This window comes from Leptomonas pyrrhocoris (genome assembly GCF_001293395.1).
Source record: "Leptomonas pyrrhocoris isolate H10 chromosome Unknown, whole genome shotgun sequence".
Taxonomy (NCBI): Eukaryota; Euglenozoa; class Kinetoplastea; order Trypanosomatida; family Trypanosomatidae; genus Leptomonas; species Leptomonas pyrrhocoris.
The window spans coordinates 913528-935827 of NW_015438357.1; the positions used below are offsets into that span (position 1 = coordinate 913528).

The 22300-nt window shown below is 47.2% G+C and overlaps 5 protein-coding genes across 7 annotated transcripts; all 5 read left to right on the forward strand.

Annotated features, from left to right (window-relative positions):
* Window positions 1-1450: 1450 nt before the first annotated feature.
* ABB37_00274 (hypothetical protein) lies at window positions 1451-5202 on the forward strand (the record flags this gene model as incomplete). The annotated part of the gene is made up of 1 exon (XM_015796414.1): window positions 1451-5202. Exon 1 carries the CDS (start codon window positions 3508-3510, stop codon window positions 5200-5202), a length of 1695 nt encoding a protein of 564 aa, XP_015664422.1. The 5' UTR covers window positions 1451-3507.
* A 5465-nt stretch (window positions 5203-10667) lies between these two features.
* Window positions 10668-11327, forward strand: ABB37_00275 (hypothetical protein; the record flags this gene model as incomplete). The annotated part of the gene is made up of 1 exon (XM_015796415.1): window positions 10668-11327. The coding sequence occupies one exon, from the start codon at window positions 10668-10670 to the stop codon at window positions 11325-11327; it is 660 nt and encodes a 219-aa protein (XP_015664423.1).
* A 1555-nt stretch (window positions 11328-12882) lies between these two features.
* Window positions 12883-14240, forward strand: ABB37_00276 (n-ethylmaleimide reductase-like protein; the record flags this gene model as incomplete). The annotated part of the gene is made up of 1 exon (XM_015796416.1): window positions 12883-14240. The coding sequence occupies exon 1, from the start codon at window positions 13074-13076 to the stop codon at window positions 14238-14240; it is 1167 nt and encodes a 388-aa protein (XP_015664424.1). The 5' UTR covers window positions 12883-13073.
* Window positions 14241-14739: 499 nt separating this feature from the next.
* ABB37_00277 (putative zinc finger protein family member) lies at window positions 14740-15475 on the forward strand (the record flags this gene model as incomplete). Of its 2 annotated transcripts, none has more annotated exons than XM_015796417.1 (1): window positions 14740-15475. In XM_015796417.1, exon 1 carries the CDS (start codon window positions 14837-14839, stop codon window positions 15473-15475), a length of 639 nt encoding a protein of 212 aa, XP_015664425.1. In that variant the 5' UTR covers window positions 14740-14836. The 2 variants fall into 2 exon arrangements, with proteins under 2 accessions (XP_015664425.1, XP_015664426.1); XM_015796418.1 differs by having other exon boundaries at window positions 14761-15475.
* A 609-nt stretch (window positions 15476-16084) lies between these two features.
* ABB37_00278 (hypothetical protein) lies at window positions 16085-17294 on the forward strand (the record flags this gene model as incomplete). 2 transcript variants are annotated; one of them, XM_015796419.1, is made up of 1 exon in its annotated part: window positions 16085-17294. In XM_015796419.1, exon 1 carries the CDS (start codon window positions 16407-16409, stop codon window positions 17292-17294), a length of 888 nt encoding a protein of 295 aa, XP_015664427.1. In that variant the 5' UTR covers window positions 16085-16406. The 2 variants fall into 2 exon arrangements, with proteins under 2 accessions (XP_015664427.1, XP_015664428.1); XM_015796420.1 differs by having other exon boundaries at window positions 16124-17294.
* Window positions 17295-22300: the final 5006 nt, after the last annotated feature.

The window sequence follows — 22300 nt, forward strand, 5'->3', positions numbered from 1 at the left end:
GATGTGGTGTGGACCGGGCATCTTTCATTTGTGGGCTTCTTTTGTCCTCTACTTCTCTGTCTCGGATTTTATTCTCCTTTTTTGCTTGCCGGCGTGTTTGCTGCTGCTTCGTGTCCGTATGAACATCACTGTGTTCGTCGTTCGTTTTGGTCGAACATAACAAGGAGCAGGGTTTGCGTGTTCTTACTTTTCTCCCCTTTTTTTTGGTGGGGATGGGCGGGAGGTCGGTTGGTGGGTTCAGCGTGCGTTGCTATCGCCGTTTACTAGGTGGGGAGAAGGGACACAATTTCTCCGTCTTTTTGTCTCCCTATTAGGTTCATCCTTGTATCTCGTAACACCACCATTAGCAGATGCACTTCACACTTGTCTTTCTTATTTCTCCGTGTTTCCGTTAGACACGATTGTGCGTACGTGCTTGTGTGTGTGTATGAATAATAATGAGAGGAAAAGCAAAGCTGCTCCCACAAACAGAAGAATGAAACGACGGAGAAGGACCAACAATAATTCCAAAGAGAAGATAAGTTCATCATGCGCCAAAAAAAAAAGGTTGCCTGCCCTCGTGTGAAATAGTAGCCAATGACGTTTCTATAGTTGTTTGATTGTTTTTTTTTTTTGCTTTGCTTTGATTGTCTTGCAGTGAATGTTCGTGTTGTGATTGATATTTTTCATTATATATATATATATATTTGACTCGTTAGTGGATGAGGTGCATGCTCTTCTTTTGTTTTCCTTCTCTCTTTTTCTCTTTCATTCTACTGAATGACTTTTGATTGTTTCCTTGTTTAAAAAAAAGATGTGTTGGACTGTTTTTGACTCGTTAAACAAAGCTGAAAATAAAAATATGCACGTAAGCGGAAAAAGAGCGATGAGTTCCCTTGCACTCAACGTTTTCGCGTTATCCGGTGGCTTGTTGCTACGAGAACTCTAAACACCTTCTGTTGTTCTTTTGCCGTTGTAAAAGAAATGCGCCTTCTTATTGTTGCAAAAGTGGTCTCGACATACACGAGGACTTGCAGGTCATCTTAACGTTAACGTCACTCTCGCGTTATGCAACCTCCAAGAAAGAATAAGCTGAAGGCCGTCTTGTTATTGACGCTTTTGCTTTCTTCGTACCGTTGTGGTTGTTCCGCGTTCCGGTTGTTGCTCATCTCCTTACTAGGAGGAGTGGATGTCTTTCTTTCCTACTTCTGCTGGGCGCCAACAGCGGATCTCATGACGCGACGCCTGTCGACCGATGTTGCTTACCTCTTACTCATCTCTCACCTCTCCGCTCTATTTTGACTCTTTTTTTCATGCGCGTTGCGGCCTCCGTCTATCATCCTCATTCGACGTGTTTTTCGTCGCGTGCTGGCCACATCCAACACACCTCCCCGCCCGTGCTTTTCTGTTTGTCTGTTTGCGTGCTGTTACTTTCCCCAACTCGCGTTGGTACCATTAAAAATAACAATAAAGAACGCTTTACCATCGTTGCCGTCACTCCTCCAAGAATGAATTTGTCGTAATACCTACGTCCCGTGCCTTTTTCATACAACTGCAGGTGTTCTTTTTGTTGTTGTTGTTGTTATCTTCTTGGTTAAACCTCTGTTTCTGGCTCTAGCGTCGAGTAACTGATCTTGCTCGCGCCGCCATCTTCGCCATTATCTCTCATATAATAATTTATTATTTATTTGTTTATTTTGCCGCTGCGAATCATTATTGGGTACCCACAAGTGTGCTTTAGATAATCGACTTTTCCGGTGTTTTTAGTTCACTCACTTTTTCGCTCTGTTTTTTTTTTACCAAAACACCAAAAGTTTTGAGTCAAAGTCTTTCCGTTGTTGTTGTTACTGACGCTCACGGTGTCCGCTGTTTTCTGTCGACGCTGATCCTTTCTTCTGCTCATCCTTTTCGATTGGCGCCACTCACGCATCTTTACTTTTTGATTTCCTTCTTATTATTTTTTTTGTCTTCTTTTTCGTCTCATACGAGTGGGCTCGCAGCAAAAGAAAAACTGATCGCGGCAATTAAACGGAAAGGCGTTTTCTTCCTTTTTACAATAAAGACACAGCTTTTCCCGCTCTTTATATTGCCTCGCTCCTTTAATTTTTATGTATTTCTCTATTTTGTTTTTCTCTCTCTCTCTACGTCGGTTTTTCTTAATTACTGTTTTGTTTTTGTTTTTGTTTTGCGTGTATTCGCAACATCTTTTTCAATTACCATTAATCCCACCGCATTATTGGCTTGTCGTGTGCGAAGTAAAAGAGATCGCAACTGAAAGTGAAGGAAAGAAGAACCCAAGTGTACCTCTTCGTTCCTATTCTTTTGTTTGTTTGTATTTTCCCTGACTTCTCCGTATTCTCCCCCTCGCTCTTCTGACCTGTGTGGCTTTTACACAAAAACGCGCACGTACACATGCCAAAATTCTGGTCCGTTTTAGGGATTTGTTAGTTAACCGCGTTTCCAGTTGTTCCGCTTTCCATTGTGGCGTATTCGATTTTTGTTTTTGTCTTCCTTTTCTCTTCGACTCACACGATTGTAAAAAACTCGTATCACCAACGTTCGACTTTTTGATCTTTTTATTTCCGTTTCTTCGTTTGTTTTTTCTTTTCCCCCTCGGCTCCCACCTGAGCTTGTTGAGGTGTTCTTCTTGTAATTCATTTTTGTTTAAGGAAGCTAAGCTGATTTGTTCTCTTTCCCTTCAGCTTGTTCTGTTCTGATAGCGAGCTCGTACCCTCTCTTTTTCACGTTCTTTGACTCTGATTTAAAGTTTAAAAAAAAAAACATCTCCTTTTCCCTTCGCCCTTTAATATCTTATTCCTTGAAAAAAAAAATCGGCCGTTTTCTCCCAGTGTGTGTGCGTGTGTCTACCTTTTTTTTTCGTGTAACCCTATTATTTTGTTTACTGTTACTTTTTTTTTGTATTTTGACTTTCCTTTGTTGCTGCTGTTTTTCTTTCTTGTTTTTCCTCGTGTTTTGCAGTGTAAGTTAGCGACGAAGCCTTTCCTATTCCTATTGACTCCGTGTTCAAACACACTCGCTCTAGTTCTCTATTCGTCTTGAGTTTACGCTTTCCTTCGAAAAGCACCGCCAGATATATCATTTTTTCCGGCTTTCGTGGTAAAGAAAAAGGAGCAGAACGGTAAAAAAAAGCGTCTTCATTTCGTGTGTTTTTCTTGTCTTTTTTTTAAACGTTTACGTTTCTCTGTCCGACGTTCATCTCGTCCTTTAATCATTTTCATTGTTTTGGACTCCCACCTTTTGTTTTATCGCCACGGTTATTATTTCTGCTATTTTGCATCTTATTACCGTTGGCGTTCTTTTCCTTCTGTGTGATTTCTTTTGTTTTTTGTTTCCTCCTCTCTACTTCCGCCTCTCTCTATATTAACGATTGCGCGTTGGTGTTGGTAGCATCTTCGTCCCTCTCTCCCTCTCTTCTGCAAACGACAACACTTCTGACTACACCCTGTCTTCTTGAACACGCCAGAGGCACAATATATAAAAAAAAGAGCCAACGGGAAACCAGTGATCATGGACTTCGACAGAACCCTGCAGCAGTGGACAGTCGCGAAAGGCGCCGCCTCTTCCAGCTCCACGGTGACCCTCAACGCCCTCTCCGTCCCTGAGGCGAACATGAACGCGAGCTACAACAGCAAAACCGGTGCCTCGAGCTACGGTGTGGCGCTGCCGGTGAGCGCCCCTTTCTCGCTCGACCCCGGCCCTGCTGGGGCGTACTCTGCCTCCGTGTACTCCGTTATCGACCAAATTGTACGCGAGGCGATGAACCGCACCACCTCGCCCGTGTCCGACGATGACAGCGATGCCGCCTCCAACTCGCCAATGAGCATCACCCCCGCCTGGCAGTCCCTGTCGAAGCAGTCTTCGCTGCAGCAGCCTGGGCTGACCACCCCGGGGCCGCACGTCTTTTCCAGTCTGCCGCAGCCGCTCTCTGTTGCCGCCGTCAGCGCCTTCAACAGCCACCACAACCACCGCCGCCCACACCACACCCACGGTGACACCTGTAGCGGGGTCAGCGGTTCCTCCACGCCCGCCCACCAGCCGTCGCACTTCTCCAGCGCCGTCGGTTCGCCCCTGTCACCCGTCAGCAACCACGGCAGCATGGAGGTCGTCATCCCAGGCGCGGTGGCCGCCGGGGTGCAGCCAAGCAGCAATGCCGCGACGCACTACAAGACGAAGCGGTGCCGTCACTTTTACCAGTCCGGCTGGTGCCCCTATCAACACCGCTGCGTCTTCGCCCACGGCGATCGCGAGCTCGCCCTCTACACCGCCCGCAAGAACGAGGCGACGAACGGCAGCCACCTCAAGACGTCGCAGCAGGTAAAAGATCACATCGCACGCAACGTGCATCAGCTCGTGGAAGAGTACGAGCAGGCGGTGGCGGAGGCAGCGGCGAACGCGAAGGCGAAGAACGCGGCGGCTGCGGTCACAGCCTCGCTCAGTCCTCTGACCAACTCGGCGATGACGATGGTGACAAACATCAGCGCCGCACAGTCCGTCTCGCAGGTGTCCTCGGCCGCCTCGCAGCACTCCAGCGTGCCTTTGGCTGTCTCCTCTCCCTTGGACCCAGGCTCAGTCATGGCGCAGTCCGCGAGCGTCAACTCGGGCGTCCCTGTCTTCCACTACCAATCGCAGCAGTCGGCACCACAGCCACAACCAATGATGCAGCCCCAGCAGCAGCAGCAACCGCAGCAATACACAGTGCTGAGTCAGCAGCCCATCTTCATTTCCACAGCGAACAACCCCAGTAGACAGTGCACCCCGCTTCAGTTTACCACCGTCAGCGCCCCGGTCGGAACCACCTTCACGGTGCTGCCGACGAACACGGCGACAATGCAGGCGTCCGCGCCGCAGTCACTGTACATTAGCCAGCAGCAGCAGCAACAGCAACAGCAACAGCAGCAACGGCAACCACAGTTTCTCTTTGCTGTGTCAACAAATTCGCAGGAAGTGTACCAACTGCAAGCCCAACCGCAACCGCAACCTCCACAGCAGCCGCAACAGCCGCAACAGCAGCATATCTATGTCGTCGAAGCTCCGTTTTTTCAGCCGGTGCAGATGAGCGCCAGCAGTGCGAGCAGCGTCACCACAACAGGGCAACTCACGCAAAGCAGTGACAGCCTTCACGCATACCCTTCCAGTGGCTACGTGAATTCGAGCGGAACAGCGTTTGGCGCTGCCCCACTGAGGGGTCGTTATGCGTCGTGAACGGTCGACAACAAATATCGTGTTGTTTGGTGCTGTTGCAGTGTTTTATTTTGTATATGTTTATTTACTTATTTGCTATTGGCTTGATTTTGTTGGTGTTTTTTAAATCGCTTTAGAAGGATACATATATATTTATTCTACGCGTACTTGCATTCATGTACACATGGATGTTTTGACACACATGCGTGAAACGCCATATTTCCATGCAGCGCGGTCGTTCAGGAGATGTGTGTTTGTTTACGCTGTCGTTTTTTGGTTTCTCTCCCTCTCTCCTCGTCACCATTTTTCTTCTTTTGCGTGTTTGTCTTTTTTCCCGTTTTTCTCTCCCCCTGGGTTTTATAGTTTTGATTGTGTGCTGCTCTTTTTCTTCTTTTTTTCTTTCTTACCTTTTTCGTGTCGGATGCGTCTGCGTTTGTAGGTGGAAGTGCCGCCCACCTAGTCTTTCTGTCACTCGCCGCATTACTGCCAGTCTGTGTGTGTATACAGATCTTCAAGGGCAACGAGTGGGCTGCTGGGTTGACGGACTTCTTCGCTCCTTATACACACATATTTGTTGCTGTTCTTTGCCTCCAGCCATTTTTGTCTTAAATGTTAAAACGAATGATCCAATGAGTTTTTGTTGTTGTTGTTCTCTATCTTGTTTATTAGTGGTTTAGTTTTTTGTTTGTTTGTTTTAGCAGAGTAGTAGTATCATCATCGTTTTGCATGTGGTTTTCCCTCTTCAACTTTCCGACCGCTAATTAACTGTTATGATGCCCCCTTTTTTTAATTATTATTGTTTCGTTTGTTTCCCTCGCTGGACTGTGCTTCGTTCTTACGGTCACAAACGACACTGATGCACACATCTGCTTCTTTTCGTTTGCTTGCCTCGCTGCCTGTGTGTTATATAAGTTATCGGTCTCCGATCATCTGCTCTCGAAGCCTGGCTCGCCTCCTGTTTTTTTTTCCCCTTGGTGACTTCGTCCTGCTTTTCTTTTGTGTTTTATTCCTTTCTTTCTTTGCAGCTTCAGCTATTATCCAAGGTACAACAAAAACGACCAATCACATTTGCGCAAAGAAAAGCAAAATATATAATAATATCTTCTATACTATTGCTGCGACTCAAGCAACGTCTGAGAGGAAACCTCATGCTTTTTTTTTTGCTATTGTTGTTGTTACTTCTATTTTTTCCCCCTTAAGTGCCTACATGAGCGGAAGGGAGAGACTGCTTCATACGCGTGTTTCTCTGCTTTGGGGTGTGACGGCGTAAAGAAAAGAAGGGGGCAGCGCTTGCTTTGTACTCATCACCGCTCATATGATGTATTCTCTATATAAGAAAAGGAAAGAAAAACAGACGCAAGAGGAAAAAGTTTCGGAAACGGAAAGGCTGTATCTTTGAAGCCACAAACGCGCTGCTTTTTTCCCCATAATAATGGATGCTTTTTTTTAAATTACTATTGCTACTGTTATTTTGCTTCTCTTCTGCTTTTTCCTTTCGCTCATTTGCAGGCTGAGCAAGCGAATGCGCCAGTGTATGTACGCATTCGAAAACGGTGAGAATGAACAATTTCCACTGTAATAAGGTTTTTCGAGTTCTGCATAACTCTCAGAACTATTCTTCTATTTGCGTGTGTGTGTGTCTTCTTCTCGCTTGAGAGAGATTGAATTATATATACATACAAATATATATAATGGAGTGAACCGTCTCTCTGTATCATCTCCTCTTTTTCGCTTCTTTTCCCTTCATTTTTTTATATTTGTTCTTCTTTTTCAGCTGTTCTTCCCACTATTTATTTGTTTATTTATGTGGTTGTGTCCCGTGTTTTCTCCTTATTCGTCCTCTTCTGTTCATCCTCCTATCCTTCTCCATGCTTTTCTTGTCGTTTGTGTTTTCGCATTTACTTCTCTTCTTTTTCGTGTTCTGGATAAAACCGTGAGTAGAATGACTTGCTTTTCCATTCTGGCAGAGTTGTAGTGCGTGAAAGCACTACCGTGAAAGCTGATCAAGCTTCCGTTTTTTTTTTTAATTGTTGTCGTTGTTGTAGTTGTTAGCTTTCTTTTATATACTTTGTTTTGGATCATTCACGTTTTATCTTGTCCTGTATTTTCATTTCCTTTTACATATATATATATTATTAGTTTTGTTTGGCGTTTATTCGCACTCTGTATCGTTGACCTTTATGCTTATCCCACTTCTACGTACCTTCGATTCCTTGCGCCTGGCTCTTTTTTTCGGCCGTGCACCTGAGAACGACACGCCGATTCTTCTCTCTCTTTACGCTTCTGCGCTCTTCAACTCCTTCTTCGAAGTTCTCATCGATACGCTGCAGAGACAATCAAATACCGTCTCGTTTTTTTTTCTCCTTTCTCCAGTTGCTGAAAATTCAACAACACAAAAGAAGAAATGACAAGTATGATGTACTAATAAGGTGATATTGAGAAGACTACGTGGATGGCAAACAGGATTTGTTTTCGGGAAAGTTAAAGGCTGCGTATCTTTAGTGTCCTTGTGTGTGTGTGTGTGTGTGCCTGTCTTGCCATAGCACTGTCCCTCGTTGAATAACAAGGTGTTTTCGTTCCTGCGCTGTTTTTTTTTCTGTATTACACGGTCTCTGCGTGTCTTGAAGAAGCGGTAGCCATCAAAAAACAATCTTTTGAATAATACAACTTTAAAAAAAAGTGGTGAAAATGGGATCTTTTTAAAAGGGAAATCAATTTCCGTTCAGCCTTTGCTTTTATTTCCTCTCGCAGCTTTTTTAAAACTATTATTATCCCTGCTTTCTCGATCTTGACTTAGCGTTCAACGTTATGAATGGTCGCGTGCTTCAATAATGATAATAAAAGAAAAAAACCCTTTTACGTTTCCATTCAATAAAAATATTCCTTTTTATTGTTCCCATTCGTGATGGTTAAGGAAACGAAAAAAAAGGTACAAAAACTGGCGTCATGAAGCTCTAATAAGGAATAATAAACTATTCAGGATAAAAAAGAACATTTCATAGTTTTTCATATATATATATATATATATAGGATAGCACAGCATGGAGAAGCACTTTTGTACGAAGAGTGTTGGATACTGTGTTTTTTTTTTGTTGTTGTTGCTAATGCGGTTTCTCTGCATCCTCGCAGCATTCTTCTTCTTTTTATTTTCCAACCAATCTTTTTTGTTGCTGTTCGTGTTTTTTCCCCCTACGAGAACCGATGTGAAAACTGTACGTTCTGTTTTCTTCACGGAACAATTTTGATTTCTCCGCTGATATGTCTGCCTTAAAGTGAAAAGGAAATCACGCGAAAACAGGCCTCTTAACGTTTTTCTCGCCTGTTTCCTCGTAGCTGTTTCTTTTGACTGTCTTATTTTATATTCCTTTCAGGGTTTGTTCAGCTTCCGCTCTTTTTCCAGCATTGTCGGTGAGATGCTGACATTCGCAAGCGTTGTTTTGTTTGGTCTCAGACTTTTTCTTTTCTTTTCTCAAACTTTTCTGTCTTTCTTTTTAGTTTGTTTGACGCAATAATCTCTTTCTCTCTCATGGCATCTAGCTGTGCTTCACAGATTGCAGCCTCTGAACACGAGAGATGCGCTCCTCCGACATTCATCTACTCCGTCAGCAAAGGTCTACCATCAACAAGGGTGTTTAACGCACCGTTATTCGATATCTTGTGTGTGTGTGTGTGCGTTTGCTTCTTTTCCCTTCTTTGCTGTTAAGTATGTGCTTGTGCTTGTGCGTGCGTGCGTGCGTGTGTGCAGCTGCTCGACGCCTAACAGCGCGTGGAGTCTGCTTGCTCTTCAATATATATCCGTTGGCTATTTTTTTTTTCTTCTTTGGAGTGGTTTGCCTTCTGAGACAAAGGAAAAGAACAGTTGCTAAATCGTTCTTTTTCCCCTTCGTCTGTCTGTCGTAGACTGCCCACTGAAGGATGTAAAAAGAAAAGGAAAGGCTCGTCTGGCCTGTTTGATTCAGAAGACATGTGCTGAAGCGTTTTAGCCTGTGTGTGTGAGTGTGTTTGCTGTTGCTGATAGCCACAGCGCACCACAGCATGACTCTGACGTGTAAATGCACAAAGAAAAAGAGAACCTTTGAATGGAGGGCCATGCGTGCTGGATATACGGCGAACCTCTTCGCCTTGCTCTCCTACCTGTGTTGCCGTGTTGCACTCTTCTGATGTAGTGGGAAGTCCGCATGTATTGTTTCCGCTGTAGTCGTGCTCCGTTGTTTTTGTTTCCATTGCCGTGGCCCAACGTTCTTTGTGTTTCTTTCTCTCGGCCACGCATCTCGCTTTGTGTTTTTGTTTCATTACTGTTTCTTCTTCCCATCAAATTATACATATATATATATATATATGTTTCCTTCCTACGTCCTATGATTCTCCTTTCTTACCAAAAATCTCTTTTATATGTATCTCGTGTAGTTCATCAACAGTTATTTTTCGGTGTTGGAGGAAAACGGGAAATGAAAAACTGCCACTATTGTTTGTGTGACTGCCGTTTTTTTTTGGGGGTGGAGGAGAAACGCGCTCTTGACGATGGAGAGGAGCGCAGGCGTAAGTGGCTTCCTTTAAGGAAAGCTCACCACACGTCGTACCCCTCCCACAACGGCGGTTTTCCTCGTTCTTCTTTACGCATATGTTTTGTTTGTGTTTTTGTCATCTGTCTGTACATTATTCACTCTCCCTTTCCCTGTGTGACTGAGAATGAGAATGAGAGCGCGACGGAACGAAGAAATCAGACGGAACGATGAAGTCATCTCCTAGAACTCCGTCCGCCATAGGTTTTCCTCCGTACGTTGAGCTTTAACATTTTTTTTTTACCTTTTCGCCTTCCTTTCTTTAGTATTTCAGCGCCAAAGAGCAAATTCTGTTCTCAAAAAAGTTTTCCTTTTTTTCTTTCTTCTTTCCGTCCTAACGAAAGCGCGTGAGTATGTGCGTGCGTCTTGATTTTTGTGTCTCTGTTTACTGGAGATGCGATGATGCTGGCAGCAACGAGAACAGCAGTTTTTCTTTCTCACTTTTGTTGCTGCTTGCTGCGCTCATCGCCACCATACGCGTTGAGTGCTTCCTCGCGAGCAACGCACGCACACGCGTCCACTTTCTCCCAACTCAGCGCTGTGTTCGACAGGAGCATTTCGGTCCGGAGTCGCAGCTCCTTTACTGTACAAACTAGAAGTTGAAAAAAAAAAAGCAAAGCCGAAAAAGGAGGTGCATTGCATGAGCGACGAGAGTGCTCGTCAAGGACTACCCTGTGGCAGCTTCATTTGTGCAGAAATGGGCAAGAGGGTCAACTGCGGAGCCAAGACTGAGCAGAAACGCGAAAGGAGAAAAACTCTCTAAACGAACAAAGAGGAAAGTGTAGTTTATATATCGCTTCGTTTGAAAACGTTCAATTCCACGAAGAGAGAAGCTGATGTCGTGGTTCGCTCATTCTGCTTTGACTGCGTGCTTAACAAGCTCATGTTGATGTCTGCAGTTTTTTTTTTCGTGGCAAGTGAAGAATGTTTCAATGGAACTGCCGTCTCGCCTGTTCCAAAGTTTTCCTTTCTCTTCATTCTCGTACAGTTTTTCCTTTCTTCCTTTTTTCCCCTCAGATTTCAGGCTTTCTTTCTTTCAGGATTATAGTTTGCAAAACTGCGGACTTGGCGGTTTTTCACGAAGAAAAAACACGTCAATTTCATTTTTTTATTTCTCATGTGTGTGGTGTGTGTGTGTGTGTTATGTGTGTCGGCTGTGGATTATTCTCTCTTATGTTTGTTTTCTTTGCTTCTTCTTCCGCTTCGCACGCGTGCCAGAGACAAGAGCTCGTAAGTGGTATGGGGTGTGGAGTTTTTAAATGGAAGAAGGGAAAGGCGTGCTGTTTGCGCACGTATCGGTTTTCGGTTTGTTTGTTTTCTACATCAAATATCACTCGCAACGGACACCTTTTTCTTTTTAGCTTCACCGTAACAACAAATCACCATTTAAAAGCGACTGTCTTGTTTTTTTCTTTGTTATGTCTTGTTTCTTTTTCCCCTTTTCCTAGGTCATCCTTTTTTTGTTTGATTGTTTTTTCCCCCTTACGCCAAGACTCTATGGTACGATGTTTCTCTTTTTGTTTCTCTCTCTTGTTCGCGCTTTGCACGCCATCTGCCACACTACGCGGTGGGCGACGGCATTGAAAAGGAAAACTGTCGCAACTTATTTGTCCCCTAGACACCAGAGATCGCGCGTTGACCATCCCTTTCCCGTTATTATTATTGTTATTTTATTGGAAGCGCCGCCTTTCCTCTTTCCGTGGAAAGAGACGAGCGTTGCGTTTTGCCATGTAAGCTCAACGTGCACGGAGGATCCTTTTCTGTAAGGACGATGTGCTACTGTCGTCATGGTGATCCTTTCTGTTTTGTTTTGCCTGTTTTATCTCTTGCTGGGTCGTAATTGCGCAATCCATTTTTTTTCTACACTCTTTGTTTTATAGTTAAGCTTTCAAATTGCTTGTTAGCCGTGTTTGTTGCTGCGTATCTTCGCTTACCACCCTGTTACGCACAGCTGATTACGTGCGTAACGTCAACAAACTAGCAGACTGTTGTGCTTCATGAAACAGAGGGGGTAAAGTCGAGGTGCGCTTCTCACGCCAAATACACGTTTCCATGTCTTCCTTGTTGTTGTTGCTGTTCATATTTTCCGCATACGTGCAAAATCTATATATATATACATGAGCTTGCCCGACGTTCTCATTTTTGTTTATCGTCCGCATTTTTATTTTTTTTATTGGCAAGTCTATATCCTCTCTCTCTTTCTCTCCTGTTGTTGTTGTTTCGTCTCACGATAGCCGTCCCTTCTTCTGTTTTTGTTTTTTCTTCGATCGTGCCATGAGAACGCTCGCTCCTGCCGCCTTGACAGTCGCCTCGAATCGCTTCGCCTTGATGTGCCGCGTTCACTCAGATTTGAGAGTACGCATGTCAACCGAAAGGCTGTTCAGGAAAAAGCCACAACCGCAAAGCCGCAACAAGCAACAACAAAAAGAGCCGATTTTTAAGCTCCACAGATGCACCTACTGGTATTGTTGTTTTCACTGTTATTTCCTACGAGAGCACTGGATAGCTACTTGCAATTCGACTGCGGTGACTTCCCAGTTCTGCGTCGCTCTCTGCTACCACTGTCGTTGAGTTCTCTTGAGGAGGTACAGCAGGTGAGTGGCGGAGAATAATGATTGTTTGGGATTTGCTTTCCATGTTTTTCCATGTTTTCTGTAGTGTTGCTCGACTCCCTCGACACCTCCATTCCGTCGCTGCAGTCGGTGAAACAAAAACTCAAATTGCCAGTGCTCTGCGTGCCGCACCGCATCCCATACGCACGCACGCAAGCACCCTCTCCCCCTCTCTTTCTCTAGGTACACATGAAGGCAAGTCTTGGTTGCCTCTGCTGGGTCCGATATTGCTTACCAAACGGTTGCCGGCGCCGACTTGCAGCGGGAGGGAGGGGGGGGGGGGAAAGGGGCCACGCACAACGAGGCCTCTTTGCATCCCCGGCCGATGGTCTTACACGGTTGATTACTTCCGCTGCACATCAAACAGCGTAAAAGTGTGAGCAAGCGAGCACTTGAACGGTGCGCTGTAAGTTACTTTGTCCACGCTGTTGTCATTTCCGCCTTTCCCTCTCTCCCTCTCCTGCTGCTGTGAAACGACCTCGTTTTCTTGTGCTTTGTGTTTGGGTTTTGTGTTCTGCTCTCTCAACAGCTACCGTCAGATCCGCCGCTACCGAAAGGTGCTTTACCTATTTCGCAAAAGCATATATATTTCCTTTATTCTTTTTCGAATTCCCAGCTTTTCACCTCATCAAAACAAGTAACCTATCGAATCCATTCTATTCTTTTCAAGCCACTCCCTTGAACACCTCTTTTATAACCGATACAAGACAAAGGCAAGATGTCCACAGAGCCGAAAACGCCGACAGTGCCGATGCTGTTCAAGCCCTATTCCATCGGGCAACTGCAGCTGCGCAACCGCATCGTCATTCCACCCATGTGCATGTACAGTGCCGTGGACGGAAAGATGGGTGCCTTTCACCACATGCACGTGGGCAGCATGGCTACCTCCGGTGCAGGCCTCTTCATTATCGAGGCCACCGCCGTGCGTCCCGAAGGTCGTATCTCCTCTGGCTGCTGCGGCATCTGGGATGACGAAACGGCCGCTGCGATGAAGGCGGTGCTGGACGAAGTGCGTACGTACTCGCAGACCCCTATCGCTCTTCAGCTCGCCCACGCAGGCCGCAAGGCGTCGGACCGTCGTCCATTCGACACCCTCGAGGGCCAGGTCAAACCAGGCGAGACGGACAGCTGGGGCCAGCAAGGGTGGCAAGTGGTCGCGCCGTCCGCCATCCCGTTCAACCCCGCGGACCACCCTCCCCTGTCGCTGTCGGTGGAGGAGATCGCGAATGTCGTGCAGGCCTTTGCCGACGCCGCGGTGCGCGCGGATAAGATCGGGATCGACGGCATCGAGCTGCACTTCGCTCACGGTTACCTGGCCTGCGAGTTCCTGTCCCCTCTGTCGAACAAGCGCACGGACGCGTACGGCGGCAGCCTGGAGAACCGCATGCGCATGCCGCTGGAGGTGTTCCGAGCGGTGCGCGCGGTGGTCCCGAAGAAGAAGCCGGTGTGGGCGCGCATCTCCGCGACGGAGTGGATGGACGCGAAGGGTGGCTGGACCCTCGACGACTCGATCGTCTTCTGCAAGAAGCTGAAGGAGCTCGGCTGCGACGCCATCCACGTGTCCAGCGGTGGCAACTCCATCGAGCAGAAGATCGAGGTGCGCGTGGGCTACCAGCTGCCGTTCGCCAAGGCCATCAAGGAGGCGGTCGGCATCAACGTGATCGGTGTGGGCATGCTGACGGAGCCCGGCGAGGCGGAGGCTGCACTGGTCGGTGGCGCGGCGGACTCCATCGCCATCGGCCGCCAAATGTTGTTCAACCCGCACTGGCCGTACGAGGCAGCCCACAAGCTGCGCGCGATGGTGGATGCACCGCCGCCGTACTGGCGCTCGGAGCCGAACCCGAAGCTGAACATTTTCATGACTCGTCGCATCCCCGACAAGTAACCGTTCGTTGCGCGTAACGTCTCTCTCTCTCTCTTATTTTTCCTTACTCCGGCGCCAAGCATCATGACGGCACCACTATTATTATTGTTATTATTTTCACTTTTAAACAATACTGTTCTTTTTATGTCTCCTCAGTTTGAGTCTCCAAACGGGGTAGCCAGTGGAGAGTTTGGAACGTATTTCCCTCCTTTACTCTTATCGCTACCAAAGCGTGACGAAAACGAAAAGAAGTCGAGTCATGAAGCAGCTCCTTCGCTGATGTTGGTGGAGAGCCTCAAAATGCTGCCGCTCTTTTTGCACTGCGAGGGGCCTGGTTCGCGGCAGCAGCAAGCTACGCTGCAATCTCGAGTGTTGACTCTTCGTGCGGAGCATCGGAAAGATGCGGTGGCTCACCGTTGTTTGTTTCGTACGGTCGTAGTTCTGTGGGCAACAACTATTCTGCTGCTTTTTCTTCTCTTCTGCATCACACTGCACACACGAACCGGCATGGACTCTTTGTGGAACTGCCATCTATTCGTGAAGGTGACATACGTGTGTCGTAAAGCTGCGAGTTGGCCTTGGTGAGCTACCGTAGCATCGTTGGGATCGCTTCAGGGATGGACGCGTCCTCCAACGCATCGGCGCCGCCGCCGCCGCCGCACACCGCTGAGTTTTGGATCAATAATCTGCAGCTGGCCCCTCACCCCGAAGGCGGCTACTACCGCGAAGTCGTGCATAGCCTGCACGAGGTGGACAACGAGGTCGGCGCCCGCCGCCTTGCTTACACCAGCATCTACTTTCTGCTGACGCCGGAAAGCCCTTCGCACCTGCACCGGCTCTGCTCCGACGAGACGTGGTTCCACCACGTCGGCGACCCGCTTCAGGTGCACGTGCTGCTCAAGGACCCGCAAGATGAGGACCGCATTGCCGTCCCGCCGCGTGCGCCGCCGAAGGGGTCGGAGGTGGCCGCAGCCGATGCACGGCCATACCAGGCATACCGCCGCGTGCTCATGGGTCCATGTGTAGACCGCGGCGAAGTGCTGCAGTACACCGTGCCCGGTGGCGCCATCTTTGGCACCTCCGTCAACGCCGCAGGTGCGATGGCGCAGGCGGGCTACTCGCTTGTGAGCTGCGTTGTGAGTCCTGGGTTTGACTATGCGGACTTTGAGCTCTTGACGCAGGCCCAGCTGATGGAGCTGTGCCCGCAGCACGAGGCCGTGATTCGGCAGATGGCGTACGAGGCCATTCCCAGCTGATTACACTGGACACACACAAACGATGAGGCCTAAGTGCCGAAGCAGAGAGTTGCTTGAGCTGCTGAAGCAGTAACGTGCCGTGACCGTTGACGTCATGTGCAATTCGGTTTTCCTCCTTCATTTAGTACGGTTTTTTTATATTTGAGTTGACTCAAACACTGACCACCAACTACCGGGTCTAAATAGATGAACGTGTGGGGTTGCGGCTTTGTTTTATCGTCTTTTCACATCCGTTGAGCCTTCGGATTTAAATAGAGAACAAATACTGCAAACTCGTCGTATCTCATGGACCAGAGAGGACGGAGTTTCTGGACTGTGAGTGTAGATGACTCACAGGGCTAATAGATCATAGTAAGGAATCAGGTCTATGTTCGGGTAGCTTCCTGCTCGTTCGTGTCTCTTCAGTGTGTGCGGTGTGTCCAGCTCCTTTCGAAGGTTGATCGCGTTACTCCGCATTTTGTTGTCGCTCTCGTCTAACGCACCTCGCTTTGGCTTTCACGTTCGTGTCTTCTTATTTTCTTTTTCCCACCGCTCCCCGTTGCTCTGTGTGTAATGCGGGTGCGGTTTTGTGCCTGATGTCGGTGTGTTGTTTTGCTGTCGACCGCAAACGGCAACCTGCAATATACGTTTTTTTGTCACACCGAATTTAGGATTTAACACACGATTTCTTTTTTAAGCATTTAAAAGTTCAGTTTTTTTTTCCCCGAAACAATTCACAATTTCATCTGTCTTCACGCTTTCTTTTTTTGTTGCCTTTCGCAGAAGAAGAACCATCCAAGGCACCAATTCACGTGGCTCTTTTGTGTCGTTCACCACCTCCACCACTTCGTTCACACACAGACCTATATCACATCTCTGTTTTCTGTATTCGGCAAAGTTGTCCTTCCAATTTTTGTTGTTGCTCTCCACACTGTCACAAAAATAAGGAAAGATGACGAACCAGACGCGCACCACCTTTTCCGCCAAGAAGGCGGCGGCGGAGCACCAAAAACGTGTCCTCGCGACGGCCGCCGATGGCGAGGACGAGAAGCACATTCTCGCCAGCCGTTACAAGACGAAGATGTGCAAGAACTACATCGCAAAGGGCGAGTGCCCGTACGAGGTGCGTTGCATGTTTGCCCACGGTGAGCGGGAGCTGCGGTCGAGCGAGGAGAACATCCGCGATGGACTCGTGACCGAGGAGGCCATCAAATCGTTCCAGCGTCAGCAGAACCAGGCGAAGCGCCGAGCGACGTACGCCGCCGCACACGGGGCGGAAGCGCGCGCGGCGGCAACGGCGGTGTCGGCCCCGCAGCAGATGTACGTGGACGGCGAAGAGAGCGAGGAGGTGTATTACCACAACCACAACCACAACCAGCAGCAGCAACAACACGAGGATGTTAGCACGCCGCACTTTATTCCACGTGCGCAGTCGATTCAGCACCCCACCGGTTTCTACACGCACAACCCCTACGCCTTCAACATCATCCCCACTCAAGCGCGCGAGTTCGCGGCGTACGAGGAGACGCCGGAGGAGACGTACTGGTACGAGGAGCCGGTGCCGACGATGGCGGCCGTCGTGGAGGACTACTACTTCCCATCTTCGGATATGATGGCCCCGCTGGTTCCGAACTCTGTCGCACAGCGGCAGCAGCAGCAGCAGCAGTACAACAGCGCCAACAAGATGCACGAATCCGTCACCGCAGGCAGCTTCAGCGAGGAGGCGGCGTATTGCCAGAGCGGGTCTACGGACTACTCTGCCTACGCGCCCAAGGCGCACTGTACCGCGGCTGAGATGCCGAACTACTCGGACGAGGTGCCGATGGTGCTGGAGCCTTAAGTCTGATTTCCTCACGTTCCGCCATTAGGAATGCCTTGAGACGCAGAGAAACATACACCAAAAACACACAGAGCACAATGAAATAGTGTAAGCGAAGAAACGAAGGACACGGAGTATGCCGTCTGCAGCTCTTTCATTCCAAAGGAAGCGCTTAGCATCGTCGTTTTTCGCCAGCCTTTTCTCCTCTAAGTGTTTTTTATGTCTGGTTGCTTGTTTTGAACGTCTCCCCCCTCCTTTTCTCTCCCCCCCCCCCTCCTGTGTGTTTAGCTTTCGCATTTACTGACGCGTATCAGTTGTGTTTCTCTCCTTTGTGGTTGTGTCTGTCCACTGCAGGCACAAGTAGAACGGAGGAGAGAGCCAGAAGAAAAATGCACGTTCAAGTGAAAGGCAGGGCAATCACGACCGCAGGATCTTTTTCGGGGAGGAAGGGCCAGTTTCGGAAGCAGAGAATTGCTCTTGTCCTCTCTGTTGCTTCCCTTCTTCGCAAAAAGTAACAATGCCGAGCCGCTGAAGAAGGGGAAGAAAGTTTTTTTTTAATGCCTCCATTTTTTTCTTTGTAACAAAAAAAACACCAATTTGCGGTTTCTTTTTTTTCCGATTTTTATTTCCCTTCTCTTTCTTTTTTTTTTTGGTTTGCATCCAAACACAGAAACACAGAAAACCAGCAAACCGGCAAAGTGAATCTCGCAGCTTACGGTTCTGCCTTCATTTTTCCCTCTTCTCCTTTTTTTTCTCCCTCTTCTTCACTCTTAAAAAAAAAAATGTACGTCTAAACTGCCCAAAAGAACACAGCTCATATTTTGTAGAATCAAAAGGAAGAGTTGTCTTTTTAAAGTTCTTTTCACCTGTTCACTACCGTCTACTTCTACTACTTTAAAACAAAAAGAATTCGTAAGCGATCTTTTTCTGTCTCTCTGTTTTGCTTTCGTTTTTCGAAAAACTCTGGAATTTTTGCAAGACACATTTTTCTTTTTAGCGCACCTGGTAAGCGCTTTTTGTCAACATGAAGGTACGCGCAAAATCGTCAGCAATTCCCTCCACGGAAACTGTGATGTGTGTGTGAAGCAGTGCTGAATTGTTTTCTGCTGACTCTCATCATTGTTGCGCAGATCAGCGGGGCGACGTACGTTGTTGATATCCGGAACGTTGTTGTTGTTTTATTTGATTCTTTGCTTTGCTTATCTTTACTGCGCCTTTACGTCTGTGTTCGTGTCAGCGACCAGTTTTTAGAGGAAAGGAGGTTTTCTCGCAGGCTGCCTCAGCTTGTTTTCTTTGGTTTTCTGTGTTTCTTTTCTCTGATTTCATGTGTTCGCAACTTTACCCTTTTGCGTCTTTTCTCTTCACGTTTTCCGCAGTCCCTCTTTTTTTTTTGTTGTTGTTGTTTGTAAAACGGGTGCGTGCGCGCGCAAGCGGACACCGTCGGAACGTTCTTTGTTTTTCAACGTTAAAGTAAAGACGTTATCGATGACGCGGTCGTGCGTACGCACCAGAAAGAAGGTCACTTTTTCGCTTCCACGTCCCTCTCTCGCTGACAGCGTCAGGTGTGCGGAGACGTGAGAGAGTGCGTGAGAGAAAGAGAGAGAGATGCCGTAACGTGAAGAGGACGCCGAAACAATAAGGAACTCGGAAGGAAACGAAGTCCATCGGCGAAGGAGGGGGAGGAGTCCGCTCCGGAAAGCAGTAGACAGGTATGGGTATATCGCAGCAGTACATATATGTACACACGCGCAACTCTACTTGCTGTTTCACTTTACCCGTCTGGTGCCACCCGTCGGATCCACGCTCCTCTGTGTTTTTCTGATTCTCTTCCTTGTGATCTAACACGCTTCTTTACAGCTGCGTATATCAGTTTCCTCCGCCTTTTTCTTTGCTTTGCTTTGTTGCTTGTTTTTTTCTTGTGTTCCACAATGGGCCTTTTTTCGTTCGCATGAAGAAAGAAAAAAACAAAATTATAACACTACTTTTTTGTTTTTACCTTTCTGCAACGCATTTTGCTGTTTTGTTTTCCCTTCCAACTTTCTCTTTCTTTCTTTTCCTCCCTCGTCTCGTTTTGTTTTCTTTATCTTTTCTTTAACGCTTTAGGTTTGTTTCTTGCTTCGTTTGTGTGTGGGTTTTTTTTTCTTTCTAGCTCGTCTCTTCGTGCAAGTGTGTATTCACATCGCCTATATATCTCAGCTTCCTGAGTGCAAGTAAGCAAGCAAACAAACAAAAATGTAGAGGAAGTGGGAGCAAAAAAAGAAAGACCGAAAGTAACGCAAAAGGGAAAAACACTGCATGAAAGGTGTTTTGAGACCTTTTCGCAGCACATTCTAAAATTAGAACATTGGCAATTAAAGCAAGGTGTCAAAGGAGTAAAACTCTTAGTAGAGATACCTTTAGAAAAAAAAAAGGTTTTGCTTCTTTCTGAACGTTTTCTTTTTCAAACACCGACACCTTTGTTTTGTCTTGTTTCTTCCTTTTTTTAAAAAGCTCACGCTTCTTTTCTTCTCTATTTTTTTGTCGCATGTTCTCTCGCTTCTCTGACTTCTTCTTTATTTTTCGATGTTTCTTCTGTTCTTTTAACCTCTTAACACAGCTAATTTACGATTCTCCTGTGTTGCCGTTGTTTTCTTTTTCTTCCTTTTGTTTTTTGCTGCTAGGTGTTTTGAGAAACGTGCGTTCTCTTTCCCTTTCTTTGTGTGTCTTTGCTTTGCACAACTTGAGTACGATGCGCCGGGTACACCAGCGCCTGTGCTGCACACCCACACCTACCTAACGTAGGATGTGCTCCAAGGAAAATAAGCTCTTCGTGTGTGCATGGGGCAGTTGTTGCCGACTCGGCGCTACCCTTCTGCATTTCACCTTTTTTTTTACTCCTTCTTCAACTCCTGTTGTCGCCCCCACGTTTGTGCTTGCAGTCAAGCGTCCTTTTGTTTGTTTAGCGGGTTCTCATTTTGCTCTTCTCAACCCCTCCCACTGCGTGTGTCGTAGATCGGTGTGTGCATGGCATCTTTCTCCTTTACCGCACATATGCCCGCACACCCGTGCCCAATCACGAATTGCAGCGTTCGACTCCTTTTTTTTTCTTATTTTCCTTCCTACCTTTGTTTTTGTCTTCTTCTTTCTCGTTCGATATAAAACCTTTCTTGGGGTTTTCAGCATTGCTTTACAGTCAAGGCAAAAGCGTCACATCTTTCTCCGACAGCTGGAAAGGGCCACACACACACACACAAGATGAGCTGTTCAAGAGAGAAGACTTCTCCGGAGCACAAGGAGAGCAGCAGGAGAGCGAAGTAATTGACACGTGAGTGTCTGCACATTCACTTCAAATTTTACTGACTCAAAGAGAAAAGTGATAATGATGATGGTGATGACGACGCAGTTGCCAGCTGCACGGAACCGTACAATTACTTCGGTTTTTCTTTTTTTTTCCTGATCAGCGTTGTTCGCGCAAGTAATAGAGCGACTCTGCCTGACAACTGTGAAGTATACATGGACGCCTAGATGTCTCTGGGTGAGTGTATTTCGTTGTCGTGCAGAGGAGCGGGCATATACATTTTATTTATCTGCATGCTATCTAGCAATTGGAGGAGATCGCAAGTGTTTTTCCCTTTTTGCGTTTTTCCGTGAAGCAGCTCATGTTGATTTATAGCCAGCGGTAGCATGCATTGTTTCAATAGTAAAACTGTGTAGCCTTTTTTTTTTCAGCCATCCTGTCACGTTTTTTTTCTTTTCTTCTCTGGTTTTTCTCTACTCTCCTCCTTTCTTCTCTTCTGGTGATGGCTCTCACTGCGGCGAGACGCCGATGACTTTTTCAGCAGGTACCAGACGAGATTGACATCACTGAGAGAGAGAGAGAGGGGGGAGTAGAGAAACATGCAGGAAAAGAGAAAACTATCAATACGATGATACCTGGAGGGGTTTTGAAAAGCAACAGCTCTTGCAAACTTGTTCACTGTGGCGACACACAAGATGAGACGAAGTTAGGGTGGCAAACAGCGAGTCAGCGGCACAGCGTACTTTTCTCTCTCTCCATATGCGCCGTCTCCTTCATCTGTAACTCGCTTCAGAGTTGCTCGCAGAGAGAGGGGAAGACAGTTGGGAAGATTGACAAAGGAAACTGGAACTGCTCGCGTTTGTTCGCGTCTCGATTGTGCTTCATCGGCCACAGGCAGCGTTGTATCATTTTTTTCTTCTTCTTTTTTCTGGGTTTTTGCGGAACGTGTTACGCGACTTCCGCAATTGATCCCTTGTCGAAAAGGGTTGTTGTTGTTGTTTGTTTTTCCTTGTATGTGTGTGTGTGTGCGGCTGGCACTGTTGTTCGTCTGCTACGCTCTCTGTTTCAGCTCCATGTTTTCAGAAGGAAAGCACCGCGCCTTTCGATTTTTCGTTTCTTTTCTCTCCCACTCACCCCCATCCCCTCCTCTTCCCCCACGCACACTTCACGGAAGGGAAACAGTTCGATCAGGTGCTCTTCTCTTTCGGTGCGTGCTCCAACAGCACATCCAGCTCCCTCTCTCCCTCTTTCCTTCCTTCTCTCTTTTTCGGTATGCGTGGATGTGGTGTGCCCTTTGTCCGCGTAACGGCTCGTCGAGAAGACCTGCGCTTTTTCATTATAAACCCCCTTTTTCTCCCCTCTCTTTTGCCTTCTCCTCTGTTTATATATATATCTATATCTATACCGCATTGCTGGTGCTGCCTTTGCTTTTTTTTTTTTTTGCTTTTTCGATTTTCTTCTTTTTCATCCAATGAACTACGCTACAGCATAAAAGTTAATGGAGAAATATAAACTCTTTACTCTAGGAAAACAACAAAAAAGTAAAAGAATAATAAAAGCACGTGACTGGTGCGGAAGAGAGGCTGAGCGAGCGATGTGTTCGAGCCTGCTGTCGTCGTCGCCGTTTCCACCCCCACGCCATCCATTGACAACTACCTCCTGGTGGAAGCACGATCACACAATGGAGCGGACTTTCTGTACAGGGAGGGAGGGGGGGGGGGGAAGGGGGGGCGGCGGGGGGTAGCTACAC